The 18,154-nt window shown below is 48.6% G+C and overlaps 1 protein-coding gene across 6 annotated transcripts in view; it reads left to right on the top strand.

The window, feature by feature from the left end:
* TRIM9 (tripartite motif containing 9) overlaps nt 1-17,775 on the top strand; it is an 85,303-nt gene extending 67,528 nt beyond the window's left edge. For 2 of the 6 annotated variants that reach the window (XM_081021746.1, XM_081021745.1), the window contains exons 8-13: nt 1,626-1,814; nt 6,392-6,427; nt 7,875-7,898; nt 9,261-9,564; nt 10,977-11,139; nt 13,061-17,775. In XM_081021746.1, the coding sequence (XP_080877872.1) occupies nt 1,626-1,814; nt 6,392-6,427; nt 7,875-7,898; nt 9,261-9,564; nt 10,977-11,139; nt 13,061-13,123 (779 nt within the window). In that variant the 3' untranslated portion in view covers nt 13,124-17,775. The remainder of the gene's footprint in view (nt 1-1,625; nt 1,815-6,391; nt 6,428-7,874; nt 7,899-9,260; nt 9,565-10,976; nt 11,140-13,060) is intronic. The other 4 variants (XM_081021750.1, XM_081021749.1, XM_081021747.1 and 1 more) reach the window with 3 other exon arrangements.
* The last annotated feature ends 379 nt before the right edge of the window (nt 17,776-18,154 follow it).

Below are 18,154 nucleotides of genomic sequence, written 5' to 3'. Positions count from 1 at the left end.
CCTTGGGAATTCCCTCCCTCCTCCCAACCCTACAACCCTAGTCCAATCCCTTGCAAGGCAGGAATCTCACCTGAAGCATCCTGAAGCCACCCAACCTCTGCTTAAAATGCACCAGGGAACGAGAGCCCACAGCCACTGTCTCTTCTTACTGTTCCATGGCTCTTACTTGCCAAAAGACAAGGTTTGCTTGCTCAAGGATTTCGGCTGAGGAGTGTGTGTGTGCGTGCGCACACATGCATGCACGCACACACAAGTGTATATCTATAGATTTGCACCCAGCTTTGTAGATCTGTATGCAGAGTTTTGTATATAAGGTTGCATCCGACGTTGTTGGTCCCTTACCTTTCCCGCCCTGACCTGGCCACAGTGATCTATGCGACGGTCACCTCCAGGCTTGACTACTGTAATTCGCTCTACGCGGGGCTGCCCTTGAAGCTGTCCCAGAAACTCCAGCGGGTGCAGAATGCTGCAGCGAGGCTCCTCACGGGGTCTCTGCCAAGGGAGCATATTCATCCAGTGCTTTTCCAGCTGCACTGGCTCCCGGTCGAGTACAGGGTCAGATTTAAGGTGCTGGTTTTGACCTTTTAAGCCCTTCACGGCCTAGGATCCTCGTACCTACGGGACCGCCTCTCCCGCTATGCCCCACAGAGGACCTTAAAGTCCATAAATAGCAACACCCTAGAGGTCCCTAAGGAAGTCAGACTAGCCTCAACCAGAGGCAGGGCCTTTTCAACACTGGCTCTGGCCTGGTGGAACGCTCTGCCTCATGAGACCAGGGCCCTGCAGGATCTGATTTCTTTCCACAGGGCCTGTAAGACAGAGTTGTTCCGCCTGGCCTTTGGCTTGGAGCCAGTTTGATTCCCTCCCCCTCTTTCTTTTTCCTTTCTCCTCCTGTGATGAGGCTGCATTTTAATATTTTAATGTTTCAGTATTTTAATGCTGTATTTTAATCTTGTTTTTTAAGTTGTATTCATTCAATTTGTTTTTATTATTGCTTGTTAGCCGCCCTGAGCCCGGCCTTGGCTGGGGAGGGCGGGGTATAAATAAAAATTATTATTATTATTATTATGAGCTAGCAGAATGCCGTTGGTGGGGTGGGGCTTCCCCTTCCTCTCCTCTCCCTGTGAGCCCTCCACCAAAAAATTTGGTAAAGCCATAACTGGGAGCCAGTGGCGGAGGGAGGAGGGTGCGGTGGGGGCAGTCCACCCTGGGCATCTTCACTGAGGGGGGCGACATTTGCCGCACCGCCCGCCCGTGACTCCCAAGCCTACCCCGAGCCGTCGGGGAAAAGGGGGACAGCAGGAGGCTTAGGAATTGCAGGTGAGCGGTGCACCGAATGTTGAGCGCACCGTGCACCCGAGCGGCTATCCCGTGCCTGGGAGGGCACCCTCCGTGCCCTCCCTCGGGAGCACGCCCCACCCCCCTCGGTGGGCGCACCCGCCCTGGGTACTGTGGGCATATGCCCCGCCACTGCTGGGAGCTGACGTTCTGCCCCTGGAGCCACGCTCCCCTTGGGAGACTCCCCCCTCTTTGCACTTGCACAGGTAAGGAAGGGCTTGGATGCCATGTTCGAATCGCCTCTTTGGGGAGCTCTGACCTTGAGTTTGCCTTGATCTTGCATCTAGACTCCGAACCAGAGGAGCAGGCCCTGACTTTCCCAGTGCCTTTGGAAAGGCTGCAGCTGCGTAGATCCAGCCCCTTCTCTTCCACCCTTAACCTGCAAAACAGCTTTCCGGGGAGATCCTACTTTGAGCTCAGATCCTCGTCCCACCAAATGAGCTTGCACTCTTCTTTACAATCTCTGAATTCGGCCGGTGGGTGAGCCGAGTGTGCCTGGCGTTGCCTCTTGCGCTGTGCTTCTGGACGTTCCCCCGTTTTTGTTTTGGGGGTTCGGCTCTTGTTTTGTTGCTGTTTGCTTTTTTTTTAGCTTTTCTTTTTAAGTTTTTTTGGGGGGCCCTCCTCCCCTTCTTCCCCCGCCCATGGCATCCGTGTGAGACGGGACTTGCTGTTCTATGTTGTCAGTGGCCCGCGTTCCACTGTGCAGGAAACTCTGAGGATGTAGACATGATGTGTGACGTGTTTGTTTCTATGTTACAAGTTTGTAGACTTTGTTTGAACAGCACCAGCCAGCAAGGATATCGTTGCTGACATCCTGTCACCTTTACGTGGCCCTGCAGTCAGCAGCATTGTCTTTGGGAAGGGGAAAAAGGTCACAAATGAGCAAAGTTCAAATAGCATTTAGGAGGAATTTTTTTAAAAAACCATTTACTTACAGTATTCTATTGATTAAATTTCTATCCTGCTGTTCCTCCCAAAGGAGCCCAGGGCAGGCAGCAATTACTGGATTTCACTACCAGATTGGGGATTTTTAAAATGCAACTTGAGGGTATAACACAACCTTTGCCAACCTGGTGCTCTGCAAATATTTTGGACTACAACTCCCATGAACAACCAGCCAGCACCCTCAGGAGCATATGGCCATGCTGCCTCAGGCTGATGGGAGTTGTAGTCCAACACGACTGTTGAGCACCCAATTGGTGCTGTAACAGAAGAAGCAGGTTAGATCACAGATGTGCCAATGATCAGGGATGATGGGAGTTGTAGTCCAGCAATATCTGGAATACACACCACACCGACTAACTGTGGCAGAACATGTCAGCAAGAAGACTGTGCCAGGAAACGTCTCCCTAACAGGCTAAACTTCCCCCAGTGCAGAGGTTTTGGTGCAGGACAGGAGACCCAATGTGGTCTCTCCAGATGTTGGGTTGCAGCGCCCATCACCTCCAGCCGGCTTGGCCAGTGGCCAGCAGCCAGAGGAGCTGTTGTCCAACAACATCTGGAAGGCAAAATGTTGGCTGCCGCCATGTAGGAAAACATCCAAGCTGCATTTGGCTTCCTGAAGGCATATAATTCCTGGGTGGGAGATGGGTGCCCACTGTCGATAACATTGAATCTGTGGCCACACCCCACACATTCATTTATTATTTGTTTCCTAAAATGTATACACCGCTGGATTGTAAAAAACAAAACACACACAAACACACACTTCAAAGCGGTTTACAGAAAAGAAAACAAACATTAAAATGGTCACAAAGTGAAATATACTCGGAGTCGAGAGTGGATTTCATGCTCTTTATTCAGCTCATAGTAGCGAGGAATGGAAGTTCCTCCAAAATGTCTGCTTTATATACATTATTTACACAATGGGCCCCACGTGATTGGCTAATTCCGGGATTCTCCTGTAGGCCAATCAGGTCGCGGATTTACTTCCACCTGGAGCTGGATTGGGTGGCTCCTGTGGACCAGTCAGACTGCTGCATTCTGAAACCTATTGTTCTAGGACCAATCAGGCTGCTGCATTCTGAATCCTATTCGACTCAGTACATAACACAAAGAAAAATGATTTAAGACATTCGAAAGGTTTAAAATAACGATAAGCTAAAAGCAGCTTAAGGCTTGCACCAGCTATCTAAACATCTGGGCAGGCTTGTCTGAACAGAAAGGCTTTCAGCAGGCCCCAGAAAGAGTACAGCGGAGGTGGCCGATCTCAATAGGCAGGGAGTTCCGAAGTGTAGGCCACAGGAAAAGACCAAGTTCTTGCAAGCGCAGAACGGCTCTTACATGGCATCTGCAGCAGTGCCAGTTTCCGCAGATCGAAGCAGCCGAGTAAGTGGCAAGCTGATTTCCACTGTGATGCCTTCAGCAAGAGAGCAACCGAGAAGGAAGGTTCTAGAAAGCTGTCCTGAGCCTTGGGCTATAACAGCAGCTCTTCACATGCATTTTCCTGCGGGATATTCTGGAATTCCGGTGCCAAGGCCTCAGGCGGCCCTTCTCTCCGCAGCCCACCCTTCCCCTCCCACCTTTGCAAGAACCAACCTTTTCAGTTTGGGTTGCATTATTTTTTTTTAGGATTCTCCCGTTGCTGCAAGCTTACGCTGATGTAACGTCCATTGGCATCTGCCTGACACCGGCGTAAGCAAAAGGAGAATAGCCCTGACATAGATTTCTTTCTTTCCGTCCACCCCATACTTTGGAATGAGGAATGGCACAGTCTTTTAGTTGCTGGGCTACACCAAGGGGCTGGACGCACAACCCCGGTTTTATTATATTTTCCCCATCGTCCTTTTATGGGTTACCCCATCTCACTGCTTCTGTGCGACTGGCTTTCGACATAATCCATCCCCGAACGTTTCTGATCTTGTGTCCTGTGCACGAAGAGTTGGTGGTTCTGCCTGCTTCCTTGTACGTTCTTGGAGTCTGTATCTTTGGAGTGAATCGGTCTCAAGCTGGGCGGGGGGCAGATTTGTGGGGTGGAGGTGGGGGGGGGAATAAACTGGATTCAGTTCGCTTTCAAAAAGCAAACCTGCATAATTTCTGCTTTCTGAAACAATAAGCAAACCGAAACGTTGCCATCGTTTGAGATTCGCCGTTCTCCGAACTTTGCAGTGCAGTTTCCCGGCCAAGTAGTTTGTAGAAAAACGAGTCTCTTAAGGGGAAATTGATATATTTAAGGGGAAATTGGTATATATATTGATATATTTGTGGAGATAACAGATAAAAATGCATTCTGTCGGGAGGAATTGCTTTGCAAAAATGCGCAAGTCAAACAACGTTGCGTACAAAACAAGTGTGTGATATGCTGGCGAATTTTCGTGAGAACGTCTTTTTAAAAAATTCACGAACTGGTGTGGAAATGTGGAGAGCTTAAGAGTGGGAAAAGAGGAAATTCACAGAAATTCACACAGTGTGTGAAATTCGGTTGGTGGAGCTCTTCCCTAAAACGGACACCTTTTGCTTCTCTTAGGAGACGTTGCACAATGGGAAATTGCCCAAAAATGTGAAGGTCACAATCCCCTAAGTTGGTATGAGTCCAGATTCATTTAAAAGGCTTTTGCTAAATTCCACAGGATCAGAGTTACGTGCATTTCTTCCGTTGATGCTCAAATTCCACCCCCACCAATTCATTCTCCGATTTATGCAAACTCAATTAGGTATTCCTTAGTTTTATTTTTTCATCCATTAATACTGGTCCTGTGGTTTTTCTAGTCTTTGCCAACACACACACACAAAAAAGAAAAGTGATGGACAAGGAGAAATGAGGGTGTTTCTTTTACTGTTTTTACAAGGTTTTAAAACTGTTTTTAAAAGTTTTAATTGACTTCCACTATTGACTTGTTTGCTGTCCTGGTCTCCTCCTTCGGGAGGAAAGGCAGAATTTAAGTAATTTATTATTTTTATCATCACCATCATAGAATTGTAGAGTTTGAGGGGACCCCGAGGGTCATCTACTCCAACCCCTCCAATGCAGGAATCACAGCTAAAAGAATTCCTGGCCACCCAGATAGGATAGGAAGAAAAGGTAGGACAGATAGGAAGGAAGGAAGGGGGAGCGGACATTGAAACTAGAATGCTCAATATATCAAATTGTATTTAATATTGTATTTAATGTTTTGAGACTACAATTCCCATGATCCCTGACCACTGGTCCTGCTAGCTAGGGATCATGGGAGTTGTAGGCCAAAAACATCTGGAGGGCTGAGGTTGAGGAAGCCTGCTCTAGTTGCATAGCTAATGGTTGATGATATTATTATTATTATTATTATTATTATTATTATTTGTATACTGTCTTTCTATCTTACAATACTCAAGGTGGTTTACAAGCTGAAAAAACAAAAAATGTACAACTTATAACAATCTGATGCAATACAAAAATGTGATAATAAAACAAAGCTTTAAAATAAGCAACCTAGATCAAAAAGTAACATTCAACAATTATTAGAATAGTACAAAATAATAATATCAACATATAAAAGTTAAACAGAAATCCACTCAACAGTTACAATAAATAATTTCTAAAACAACGGCAAGCCACAGTGCATAAAATAATACAATACAAATTGAGAAGCAGAAACTAAAGGGTGGAGCAAGGCAGGGGGAAAGAGGCCTTGCCTGATGGATAGACCTCTCCACTGGGTTGACTAAAAGCCAGTGGCAGAGAGTTCCACTGGCTATGTGCTGTGCATGGCCGAAGTGCCACTTGTTGCTTGCCTTGAATCCTCTGCTGTCAATCCACTTCATGGGTGCCAGGTCTGGGTTCTAGAATGGGCATCTCCGGGAGCTTTGACTCCAACTCCCATCAGCCCCTGCCAGGATGATCGGGGCTGATGGGAATTGGGAGTCCAATTGGCCTGGAGAGACGCAGGTTGGGGAAACTCCATGAAATGCACATGTCTCTGGTTCTGATGGTGGGCCTCTGGCTTTGCAAGTGAATCTGGCAAATCCGTTCAGGCGGCTGCGGCCTGCTGGTGCCCCAGCTGCGTGGCTTCTGCTGCCCGAGTCCGGTTGCCCTTTCTCCGTGTCGACGTATGAAATGCAGTGTGTCTCTTTATAGGTTTTGAGGCTCAGTCAGGACCTTTCTCCCAATTGGGCAAGTATATACTTCCTTCCACATTTCGGTGGCATTTGTTTCGGTCACTTGTTTTTAACCCTCGACTCCCCCCATTCGTACGTGACAAGGAGAGACCCCCAGCTATACACCTGATGTTTAAACTAACACTATGTTTGGTCCAGTCTGTCCCCCCTTACCTTGTTTGTAACACCTTTGAGGGGTGGGGGAAGAGGGTAGGCAGCCCAGGAAGCTATGCTGAAATGAGAAACAGCTGTTTTTAGCTAGAGGGCAAAGCCACCAACTCATAATAATATACCGTATTTTTCGCTCTATAGGACGCACAGGACCACAAGACACACCTAGTTTTTAGAGGGGGAAATCAAGAAAAAAAATACTATTCCCCCCCAGCCCCAAAGAGCAAAGAAGCCAAGACAGCCATAGGGACCCCCCGGCTGGAGAGGCTGTGCAAGGCTAAAGAGGAAGCCATGGCAGTGAGCCGGATGGATCGCGCTCGCTGCCTTGGCTTCTTTAGCCTTGCACAGCCTCTCCCGGCTATGGCAATTCCCCCACCTCCCGCAAAAGCCCACAGGAGCCATGCACCCTTTAAGGAGCGTGCGGCTCCTGCGGGCTTTTTTACGAGGAGGGAGAAGGGACTGACTGGCTGCGTCAGTCCCTTCTCCCTCCTGGGGAAAAGCCCGCAAGAGTCGCAGGAAGCTTGTGTGTGGCTCTTGGGGGCTTTACCTGCCTGCCTCCCCCCTGCATTCGCTCCATAGGCTGCACAGACTTTTCCCCTTAGTTTTTAAGAGGGAAAAAGTGTGTCCTATGGAGCGAAAAATACGGTAAATGAATTCGCAGAGCCTGCTAGAATGCCTCTAGGGGCGCCTTTGGAGGAAGGCTGTCTTAGAGCATGTGACTACCCCAGTCTGCCCCCTGCCTGGACATAGCATAGTTAAGCAGAGATTTGAACCCAGATCTCCCTGGTCTGAGCGAACTCACTCTCAGCATCACATCACACCTGGCTCAAGGTGTCCGTCGGAGCCTCTGAAACTCATAAGGGATGGATTGAGTTATGGCACTATGGAAGCAGTCCAATAAACCTAGCTTGGAGTCAACCCTTTGAAGAAGTGAAATTTAGACCTGGTTTTTCTTTAATTGGGTGAGGGATTCTACTTGGTTTCTTAGCCGAGTTGTGGGGAGGCAGGAGGAGCTAAAGGAAACCAGCCTCTTGCATAATTTGGTAGCCTTTCCTTGAGCCCTTCCCTGTCTGCAAAAGCTGTGTGGTCTCCGGTACACGTTATGTATAACTGTGCGAGGTTTCTGCTAATGCCAAATTGATGTGCCAGCTTTGGCCGGGAGGGGCAAACTAAAGTATGCAGCCAGGAGACCAAGCTACAATGAAGCTTGGGTTGGCGCTTTTGTCCTCTGTCAATGCCGACGCCGCTTCTCATTTGTTCCCCTCCATGCCTTTCGCTCGGAACGACAACAGTTGATATTAAAAAACTGGTAGCAGGTAGGAGCCCGTTTGGATGCATGGGGCCAATGGAACCTACTGACTGGCTGCAACAGTTTGTGTGTGTTTGTGAGTGTGTTTTGAAAACTTTGCGGCACGTGTGTTGTCCTCAAGGCGACGTCTTGCCCGTAGGAATTCCGGTAACCAAGTCCAGTTGGCACCTGCCCAGATTGCTACCCCAAAGCTCTGTGGGTTCCCAGTTGGTGCAGCAAAACTCAGCAACCCAACAACATCCTCTCCTGTCCTCTGCATTCGGACAATGTGCAATTGCAGTGAAAAGCCTAAACAAAGCAAGCAGGCAAAGGCAAGGGCAATCAGGGAGCCAAGTCTGCAGGCCCAGGGCAGCCCTGACATTAGACAGAGTGAGACACCGGCCTTCAGGCGGCAGGTGCAGGGGAGGGTGTCAGCCCCTGGCTCTTCCCCATGAGCCCACGCTCCACCAATTTTCTGTTCTTGCCTCTTTTTGTCGCACGCAGCATCGTTTCCATTCTGCTGCAAGTCACCTTCCAACAAAAACTAAACCATTTATCTCCCTACCTGCTGTGGGGAGTTACTGTATGCAGCTTGCATAATTTACATAGGGAGGGATTCATAGAGAGGAATTTGGGTGCCTCCCTTTGGATTTGTCCCTAGAACAGGGCTGGCCCTACCATGAGGCAGAGTAAGGCAAGTGCCTCGGGTGGCAAATACTGATGAGCATTGAGTGGAGAGTGTCGGAACCTGTGATCGGCCGAGCTCCTCCCGAATTGCCTCTGACGTGATTAACGACCTGAGCCTTTGATAAGGCTCCAGGCACATTCCCCATTATGCAGAGAATCAAAACAGCATGCGGAAGTGATGAGATTTATGGCTACATCGCTATGCTTTATTTCTTACTATGCAGACAGAAAACCACATCCTCTCTCTGTGAGAGGCAGAGAGCAACTGAAACAAACAAAGGAACAGGAAACCAGTAACGTCACATCCATCTCCCGTCTCCCGTGAGACTTCCAACAGCCTGGAATGTCTCTGGAATGTAAACAGAGTCTTGTGACTCTAAGCAGCTGCACAGTGGCAAACAGAAACTAACAGAGAGAGCCCTCGGGGTGCAGTGGAGGATGCTGAAATAAGATGCAATGGTCTGCAGAGCTTTTGTACGTGGAATGGGACTGGGTGGTGGCAACTTCTTGCCCCCTGCTTCAGGCGGCAAAATGCCTTAGGCATTTCTGTCCCAGAAAGCATGTGGAATCGTGGCCTTTGAGCAACCTGCAACTCTCTTCCTCCTGCATGCCTGCATGGAATGCATTTTGTGCCCCCCCCCCCAGCCCAGGGACTGCCATCCCATTCACACAGGTAACCTTTCTTCCCTTGTGTCCATTGCAGTGGCCTGGTTTTCGTTTGACCCAAATACGGCCCACTCGGATGTCATCTTCTCCAACGACAACCTGACCGTCACCTGCAACAGCTACGACGACCGGGTGGTGTTGGGCAAAACGGGCTTCTCCAAGGGGCTCCACTACTGGGAGCTGTCCATCGACCGCTACGACAACCACCCGGACCCGGCCTTTGGTGTGGCCCGCATGGATGTTCTCAAGGACGTCATGCTGGGGAAAGATGACAAGGCCTGGGCCATGTACGTGGACAACAACCGGAGCTGGTTCATGCATAACAATTCACACACCAACAGGTACGTGGCCCCAGAGCATCTCTGGTTCCCTCTGTCTCTTCTCCCCATCCTCTGAACGTTGGAAGCACGCAGTTAGACTATGGAACTCTCTGCCACAAGATGTAGTGTGATGGCCCCCAACTTGGATAGTTTTAGAAGAGGGTTACAATAAGTCCTTTCTGTTGGTGATAATTCAGACTGAAATCGCCAGGTGTCAAAAAAGGTTATTTATGTATGTTACTGCTGCAGCCCGTGTTTTGTTAGCCCCAAAATGGAAAACGAGCAAGGTCCCAATTAAACAAGAATGGCAACTTAAGTTGACAGAATATGCACAACTCACAGACTTAACATATAGAATAAGAGAACAAGAAGAACATATGTTTAAAGAAGATTGGGAGATGTTTATTGAATACAGTGGTACCTTGGTTTACAAACTTAATCCGTTCCGGAAGTCCGTTCTTAAACCGAAACTGTTCTTAAACCAAGGTGCGCTTTCCCTAATGAGGCCTGCCACCACCAGTGCCCTTCCACCATTCTGCTTCCGTTCTTAAACCAAGGTAAAGTTCTCAAACCAAGACACTATTTCCGGTTTTGCAGAATTTTTAAACTGAATCGTTCTTAAACCAGACGGTTCTTAAATCAAGGTACCACTGTATATGGGAAATAATTGTGTACAGCTGAAAACACTGGCAGCATTATGATAAATTCAACAGTATAAACAAGTTTTGATGAATGCAATAATGCAATACTGAATGGTATAGTTTTTTGTAAAATGTGCAGGGATTTATGATCTGTAAAATGAACTGTGGAAAGAGAAGAAGGGAAGTCACTGATAGCTTAAGGATGTAAAATGGGTATTTTAAATGGCAAAACAGAAAATTTAATTAAAAATTTACACACACACACACACACACACACACACACACAGAGTGTTTTTTTCTGGGGCGACACAGGGGTACGCATACCCCTAAACATTTTGTGAATCTTTGTACTTTTGTCCATTTACTGTATTTATTTTTCCTGATATGAACTATAAACTGGTGATTTTATTGAGTGAAAATGAGAGTACAGTCATATCTCTTGTTACGTTCGGTTCACGTTACGTCTTTTCAGGTTGCGTCCCGCGGCGACCCGGAAGTTCCGGAAAGGGTTACTTCTGGGTTTCGCCGCTCGTGCATGCGCAGAGGCTCAAAAATGACATCACGCACATGCACAGAAGCGGTGAATAGCGACCTGCGTGTGCGCAGACGCAGGTTGCGTTCTGCTCATGTTGCGAACGGGCCTCCAGAATGGATTCCGTTTGCAACCAGAGGTACCACTGTACCCCTAAACAGAGAGAGAGGTTAACCATAGACTTGTACGCTTGGAAGGGACCCAAAATGTCATCTAGCCCACCCCCCTGAACTAATGAGGAGCGCTTTCTTTCTCGGCAGGACTGAAGGGGGCATCACCAAAGGGGCTACGGTCGGGATCTTGCTTGACCTAACCAGGAGGACCTTGACCTTCTCCATCAATGAGGACCAGCAGGGGCCGGTGGCCTTTGAGAACCTGGAAGGTGTCTTCTTCCCGGCTGTCAGTCTGAACAGAAATGTGCAAGTAAGGAGGAGTGGGAAGGAGTCTGGGCCTCTGGGAGGAGAGACCGGGAGGTTTCTTGGATCTTGGGATGAGGCGCTCCCGTCAGTTGCTGGAGAGGGGCAGGCAGAGAGTGGGAAGAACAGGAATCAGAACGGGAAACCCAGAGTTATGTTGGCTGGCGATGACGGGAGTTGGAATCCAAAACAGGCGGAGGAACGCCAAGGACTAGAAACTTGCTTTGACGAAAAGCAAGCAAGCTGTGATTTTCAGGTTGCTGGGTTAAATATTCAGAATCAGTTTGGTACTCAAAGCTAGTGCCCTCAAGCAGGGCATTCTGGGCAGGGGGTGGGCTGGGCAGCAGGTGGCAGGTTCAAACAGCCGCCCCCCCCCCAAAAAAATGTCCTGTTCTGAATTGCCCAAACACTCCAATTTTGCTACTCATAAACATGGCAGTGGGGCGGGGCAGTGGGGTTGAGTAGTGTTCTCCCCAAGCCCTCGTTGTCTGCTCTTGTGTGGAATTAGGGAATATGCACAACAATGACTAAAGCAAAGGCATCAATTGGCATTTGGCCTCTTCTACCCCCTGATCATTGGGAAGGGCAGCCCCCCCCCCAAATATTGGGAGGGCCCAAAGAGCTGGGCCCCTAGGAGTTGATGCCTATGGTGTAAAGACAGTGGGGGATTCATTTAATGTGTAAATATACAGTCATGGTCCTGCCATAATTCCCCCTCAAGTCCTAGTGACTTCCTGGGAATAATAATAAATAATAATAATAATAAATTAAATTTTTATTTATACCCCACCCTTCCCGGTTCAAAAACTGGGCTCAGGGGGGCTAACAACAAATTTAAAACACTGGGACTCTTCAGGATCAGGCCCCAGACTTGGTTCAGATGGTGCCTGAGGCAAAGGATCCGGTGCGGACTAAGACTCCTCTGGTTCCGAGTCCGAGCCCCAGTCCCAGGCCATCACACACACACATACACAGAGAGAGAGAGAGATGGTTCTGTGAGCATGGGAAGATCAAATCCTGCCAGCTGTGATGGGATTAAAAATGCCACCCCCACTCCTCAGGGCCCGCTCAAGACATTTTGCTGCCTGCGGCAAGGAACAAGATGGTGCCCTTCCCCAAGGCACGGGCAGAAGCCCACTGGACTGGTGGTTGAATCTTACTCCAGTACTGGGAAAGGGAAGTGTCTTCTACTGCAGCTGAATGCAGCCCATCAACATAGCACTCACAATCCCCGCAATTCAGCATCTGCCGCCTGAGGCTGCTGCCTCACTTTGCCACATCGTAGGGCCGGCCCTGCCACCTCTTGTTGTACCCTGTACCCAGAACCTCCAAGTGTCCCTATTTTCCAGGGAAGTCCCTGATTTAGACACGCCGTCCCGGTTTCTGATTTGATCCTGGAATGTCCCTATTTTCTTTGGGGAGTATGGAGTTATCCAACCCCTGAGCCATCTGAAGGCAATCCTGTATAGGGAAGTTTTCTTTTAATGTTTAATGTTTCATTGTGTTTTTATATATGTTGGAAGCTGCCCAGACCCAAAGTGTCTGGGGCAACCCAGTCAGATGTGTGGGCTATAAATAGTAAAGTTATCATTGTGGAATGAGATGTTCCTACAGTGGTACCTTGGGTTATAGACGCTTTGGGTTACGCATATTCAGGTTGCGGACCGCGGGAAACCCGGAAGTACCAGAAAGGGTTGCTTCCGGGTTTTGCCGCTTGCACATGTGCAGAAGCACTAAATCGCGCTTCGCATATGTGCAGAAGCGCCAAATCGTGTCGCGCACGTGCGCAGACGCAGCACTGCAGGTTACGAACACTGCGGGTTGCGGCCGTGCCTCTGTCACGGATTACGTCCGCAACCCGAGGCTCCACTGTATTTTCATTGGATAAATGTTGGAGGGTATTTGTACCACGTTCTCTTTGCTTGCAGGTGACGCTGCACACCGGTCTCCCAGTCCCGGACTTCTACAACGCACGAGGCTCCATGCAGTAAGGAGTCAGGGGGCGCCCGGCGGCTTTTTCTCAGGACATACCGAGAGACCTGCGTTCGTTTTCTTCAGGAATTGACCTCATGGGAGAAAGGAGGAGAATATCTGGTCGTCTGGTAACTCCAGGCCAGCGGAAACCAAATTTTTTAAACAAACCAACAGACAAAAAGCGGGGTGGAATCTAGAGAAGAGAAAGGACCAAGCAGACTTTGGGCACCCGCCAGGGCCACCCCTCTCCGCCTTTCCAGCCCCACCTGTACGCTCTCTCTCTCTCTGTGTGTGTGCACGAGTGTGTGTTTGCTTTGCTAATTTTGCTCTTCCGGCTGACGACAGCATTCCCAGAGAGAGCCTGAGATGCGACTCTCTCGAATCAGCTTTTGGGTTCAGTTATTCTTTCAGTTTGCGATTTCCCCTTTCCCCTAAATGTGGATCAGATTCCCGAGGGCGCGGCGGCTGAACCAACTTGCGGATTCTCCAGCCAGAAGGAAAACTGAGCTTCACTTGCTATGGATGGAGAGTTGTGCATATAACATCAGGCAGACCCCCCACCCCACCCCAAGCCCCTGGGCGGGCAAGAATTGGCTGGTCCTTGAAGGGTTTGCAGAGTCCAGTTGACTTTTGCCTCCTCTGTCCTCGTGGCCTTTCTTGCTGAATGATACCTTCTCATAGACATCAGCTTGGGATCACCACTTAATCGACATACAAAAGCCATGCAGAATGATGAATCAAGCCTTGGGAGATGGGATTTATCTTAATTTTTTTACAGTCAAAGCAAAGAGTTGGGGGGGGAGGTCACATGATTCTCCCCCCCCCCCCCCCGATTGCAGTGTTTAGCTTTTCGTTTTTCAAAGATCAGGCACCCCCTTTTTTTTTGCTCCAGAGGATGCTCAAGGCAGTTCACCACAAAGCACAGAACACCGGTATAAACAAATCAACACTGGAAAATAATAATGTTGGTTATGAAGGATGGTATTTTAGCAGGGCATCCTTTGGGGCCTAGCAACTGAGGCCTGGTTCTCCAGCCCAGATGTGATGGGAGCTGCTCCCAGTACCCACATCTGAAGTGGTGTAGCTCAGACACAGGTCTAACAGCCCTGTGAGGGTGAGATGTATGATTTAGATCACTCTACGGAGGATTCCTCAATGCTTCAATCTGCAGATGAAATTAGCACCATTTTCAAATTTGGAATTCTATTGGCAGAACTTCGTATTTGAGTTCTGAGTAAATTATCACTTTGTAGGAGCAGAACATTTCCATTTTCAGTGAGTTTCAAAACTCAAATGCCAACATTCCGATTTCTGAATGCTCCCCCCAAAATGCCACCCAGAAATGCCCCCCTGCCAGCATTCAGCAAATATATCCAATATCCCATTTCTTTTCTGATTGGGATGGATGGTTGTATTTAGCAGAACGTGACAATCTTCTGGCTCAAGTTAATTGGCTGTTTATCCAGACATTTGTCCTGTACCTCTGTAAACGGAGGGGGGGGGGTCACCAATCTGTCTCTGAACGCCTGAAGTAGAAGGAGGCACCCACAATTTGCTCTAGTGTGCAACAAGGGCCCTTTGCACGCTAGAGACGGCAGCTCCCATAATGCATTTCTGTTTCTCATTTGTTTACATCGGCCTTTGCTATCCTGATATCCTCTGGCTGTTTCGGACTGAAGCAAAATGTGAGAGGTCACATCCTCCCAGTCCTATTCAAAGTACAAAACCTCAACAGACCGTTGAATCTTGTTTCAACATCCTCCACTGAACCCCAAGGGCGCAGGACAGGTTGCATAACACGCACATACACAGAGCTCCCTCCGCTGGACGCCCTTCAATATTTGCTGCCTGAGGCAGCCGCCTCATGTTAGGGCCGGCCCTGTGGGACACTCTTCATGCTGCGGTGTTTATCGCAGCTTTGACTGGAAACGGCTTCTTACATGATTGTTTTGTGTGCTAAGTCAGTTTGCAGAGCTGTGACTTCAGACTGGTCATGTTGGGGGGAGAGATTTCAGACTGGGAGAGAACCATATTCACAGCAAGGCTCAAAGGCTGGCTCTTAGATATATTCAAGTTTCCCCTGTAAACCAGTCAATCCGTTGTGTTTAATTTTCATGCCGTAATAATGCTACATTATCAGCACCAGTCAAACAGTCATCTTCCTTCCTCTATCTTGCTATATTTCCAAGGCAAAGAGGCTTGTGCCTTTGACATCCTGACCCGGTGCGCAGGCCCACTTAATTGTTTGTGACATCAGTCACTGTGCCTGCAACCCCATGCATGCTAGCATGGGGTAAACACAGCTTAATGCAATTTCCTTCTGAGTAAGCATGCGCAGGGTTGCTCGGGGACAAGTCTGCAGTCCTAAACGCACTTAACTTGAAGTAAATCCTGTTGAGCACAGTGGGACTTGCATGGCTTCCTTTTGAGCAAGCAAACAGGATTGCATATAAGTGTGCAGACCATCGGGAGGCCAGAGGTGCAGGTATTAATTAAGAATAAACTCATGCATGGTCTGAAACATGGCAGAGGCAGGTATCTGCCGCTGGACCTCCCTTGAATAGCACCCCTCTTTCCTTGTGCTTGATGCTGGGCTTTGTAGTCTTGGACTTACTGATTGCTTGCTACAGATATCAGAGGCAAGCACCCATGGGTGGCTTCCATACCACGTAGGTAACTAATGAAACCAGCTCTTTGGCTAGTCTGAGGCTGTATTAACAATGTGAGATTCCCTGACCATGTCAACACGGAGCTGTCAATTTTGGATAGCCCGCTCTAAATGGGCAGCTGCTTTTTTGCTCGGTGGGGGGGGGGCTGCTTGCGGGGTCCTTTTTGATTCTGCAAAGAAGCTTGATGCGGCATGTTTCCGTTTTCTCTGACTACATCCCGGTGCATAGCATCCATCTCACCTCATGTCCATGTGTGTGTCAGGATGCCTAACCCTTTTCCATAGCAGCATTTCAAAATTAGCTACAGTGATGACTTTGCCTTAAAAAAAACCAACAACTACGAGGCAGATCTAGCATTCCTTTGTGGTCAACGACAGACATGGAGAGGGGAAGAAAGAAGAGAGCAAGAATGCCTTCCTTTCACAATCTCAGGAAATTAAATATTCTCATTGCCATGGCTACCTCTCACGGTTGCCATCTTCCTGGTTTGAAACCAGATCAACCAGCATTACCCCCACCCATCCAAACGCACTTCTTCTGTATCACCATAATATTATTATCTGCTCTTTGCATTGTTTGATTAACTGTGTCGCAGTTTCAACCCAGGCTGGCTCTCTGTCATTACGTTTCTGCCGAACTGGAAGGAACCACGTTGCAATGAAATACTCAGCCACCTCTGCTCCCGAAAGACCCACCTAGCAGCTGCCTCTAACTGCAATTTGAGTTGGGCGCAGTGCATGTGACCCAGTAAAATGCGAGCACAGATAAGGCCTCGGCAGTTGCATGTTTGCATGCGTTTCCATGTATCAGTTTACACCGGGGGCAGAAGGGTTTGCTGAGCATTTGCTGAGCAATGCCTTATAAGGAAACTAGTCTGGATAATGCCTGAGAGCAGGCAATGTGGTCAGGAGGTTGGTAGGAGGCTGGTAGCTGTCAGCAGGTGGCAAGTCAGGACCTGGGACAGCTCCAGAGCATCAGAGATGTTGTTCCAACAAGAGAAGAAGCCCTTGTATTTCAATGGTGCAACCCTGGATTTTGTGGAAGCCCAATCCTTCAATGGGACAGCACTCTGTCTTGGAGCCTGGCAGTTTTGTGGCATCTGGGGTCTCCAGGAGAGTGGGGGGGGGGCATAAACGATAGGGATGCTGATATCTATGGTCATACCAACCATCCACATTCCATTTTGGAGGAGGCAACTTTAGAAAACCTTAACCCTTCCATCGGAATCTGTTCCCATCTTGGGACCGGCTGCTAAATTTGGCAAATGTCATGTACATACCCCATGATGCCTCAAGTTCATCCCATGTGGTTGGTGCCATAATATTCTCTCTGTAGCACGGACAGCATGCTGGTCTGACCTTTCCCTTTGCTTTCAGATTGGTGGCGCTCTCTAGAGATAGTTGTCTGCGGAGGGTTGAGATATTGTTTTCTTTCTTCTACCATTGTTTCTCATTGTAAGTTATTTAATTATCTGCTTTGATTCATTTAACCAGGAGTGGAGATAAATCAGGAATGGTGGGAAGAAAACAATCCAATGTAATAAATGTTAACAGCAAAAAACACACACAAAAAACCCCAAAGCAAAACAACAAAGGAGATGTCTGTAAATAAGTAATTGTTCCCTTCTAGGATTTCCTTCCCCTTAGAACTGATTTTTCTCTGTTATGGTGATGTTGTGCCAGCATTACGTTAAACATAATTTATTGAATGGGTGCTAACCTCGCAGTCTCACTCTTCGTTTTACTCGGCTGCAGAGGAGACAGGTTGCAGGGTGACGCCGGTCTCCTCCTGGGCTTGGGTGGCTGGGCCACCTGTGGCCTTTTCTCCCCATCAGCATCGATCTTGCTTCTTGATGATGTTCCTGATGCTTAGAATAGATTCCTAGTGAGTTCGTAACATGTCGTTGGCAACTTATTGCAATCCTTAGCTGCAGACAGCCGCCCTCCCAGGCCCAAAAGGGGTCCTGTGTGTTGTTCTAATAAAAGATTTTAGTCAGAGAATTGCCAGTGTTTCTGACTGTTTCTTTGGGGGGGGGGGTGCCTGGATCTGGAAGAGGAAGTCGGGGGGAGGGAGTGTAAGAGGACACCTACCGAAATACAGCCCAAAGCTCAGGAGTGTCTACAATACAACATCCGCCCGATAATAACAATAAATTAACGTGCTGGTCCCGTGGGTTACCTGAGAGGCGAGGTCCAAGTCCGGTCCATGGTCAAAGGTGCAATGTGGAGGCAGTCCGTAGTAGCTGAAGCTGGGTGCAGGGCAGGGAGTCGGGTGAAGTCAGGAACAGGCTTGCAAGCAGGCAGCCAGGGCAGGTCAGGAGCTCAGGCAGGAAAGCAGGACAGGGTTCAGGCAGGAACTAGCAACCAACAATGTTGCTCC

This window comes from Podarcis pityusensis (genome assembly GCF_964106645.2).
Source record: "Podarcis pityusensis genome assembly, chromosome: 1".
Taxonomy (NCBI): domain Eukaryota; kingdom Metazoa; phylum Chordata; class Lepidosauria; order Squamata; family Lacertidae; genus Podarcis; species Podarcis pityusensis.
This window is presented reverse-complemented; position numbering and strand designations above follow the sequence as displayed.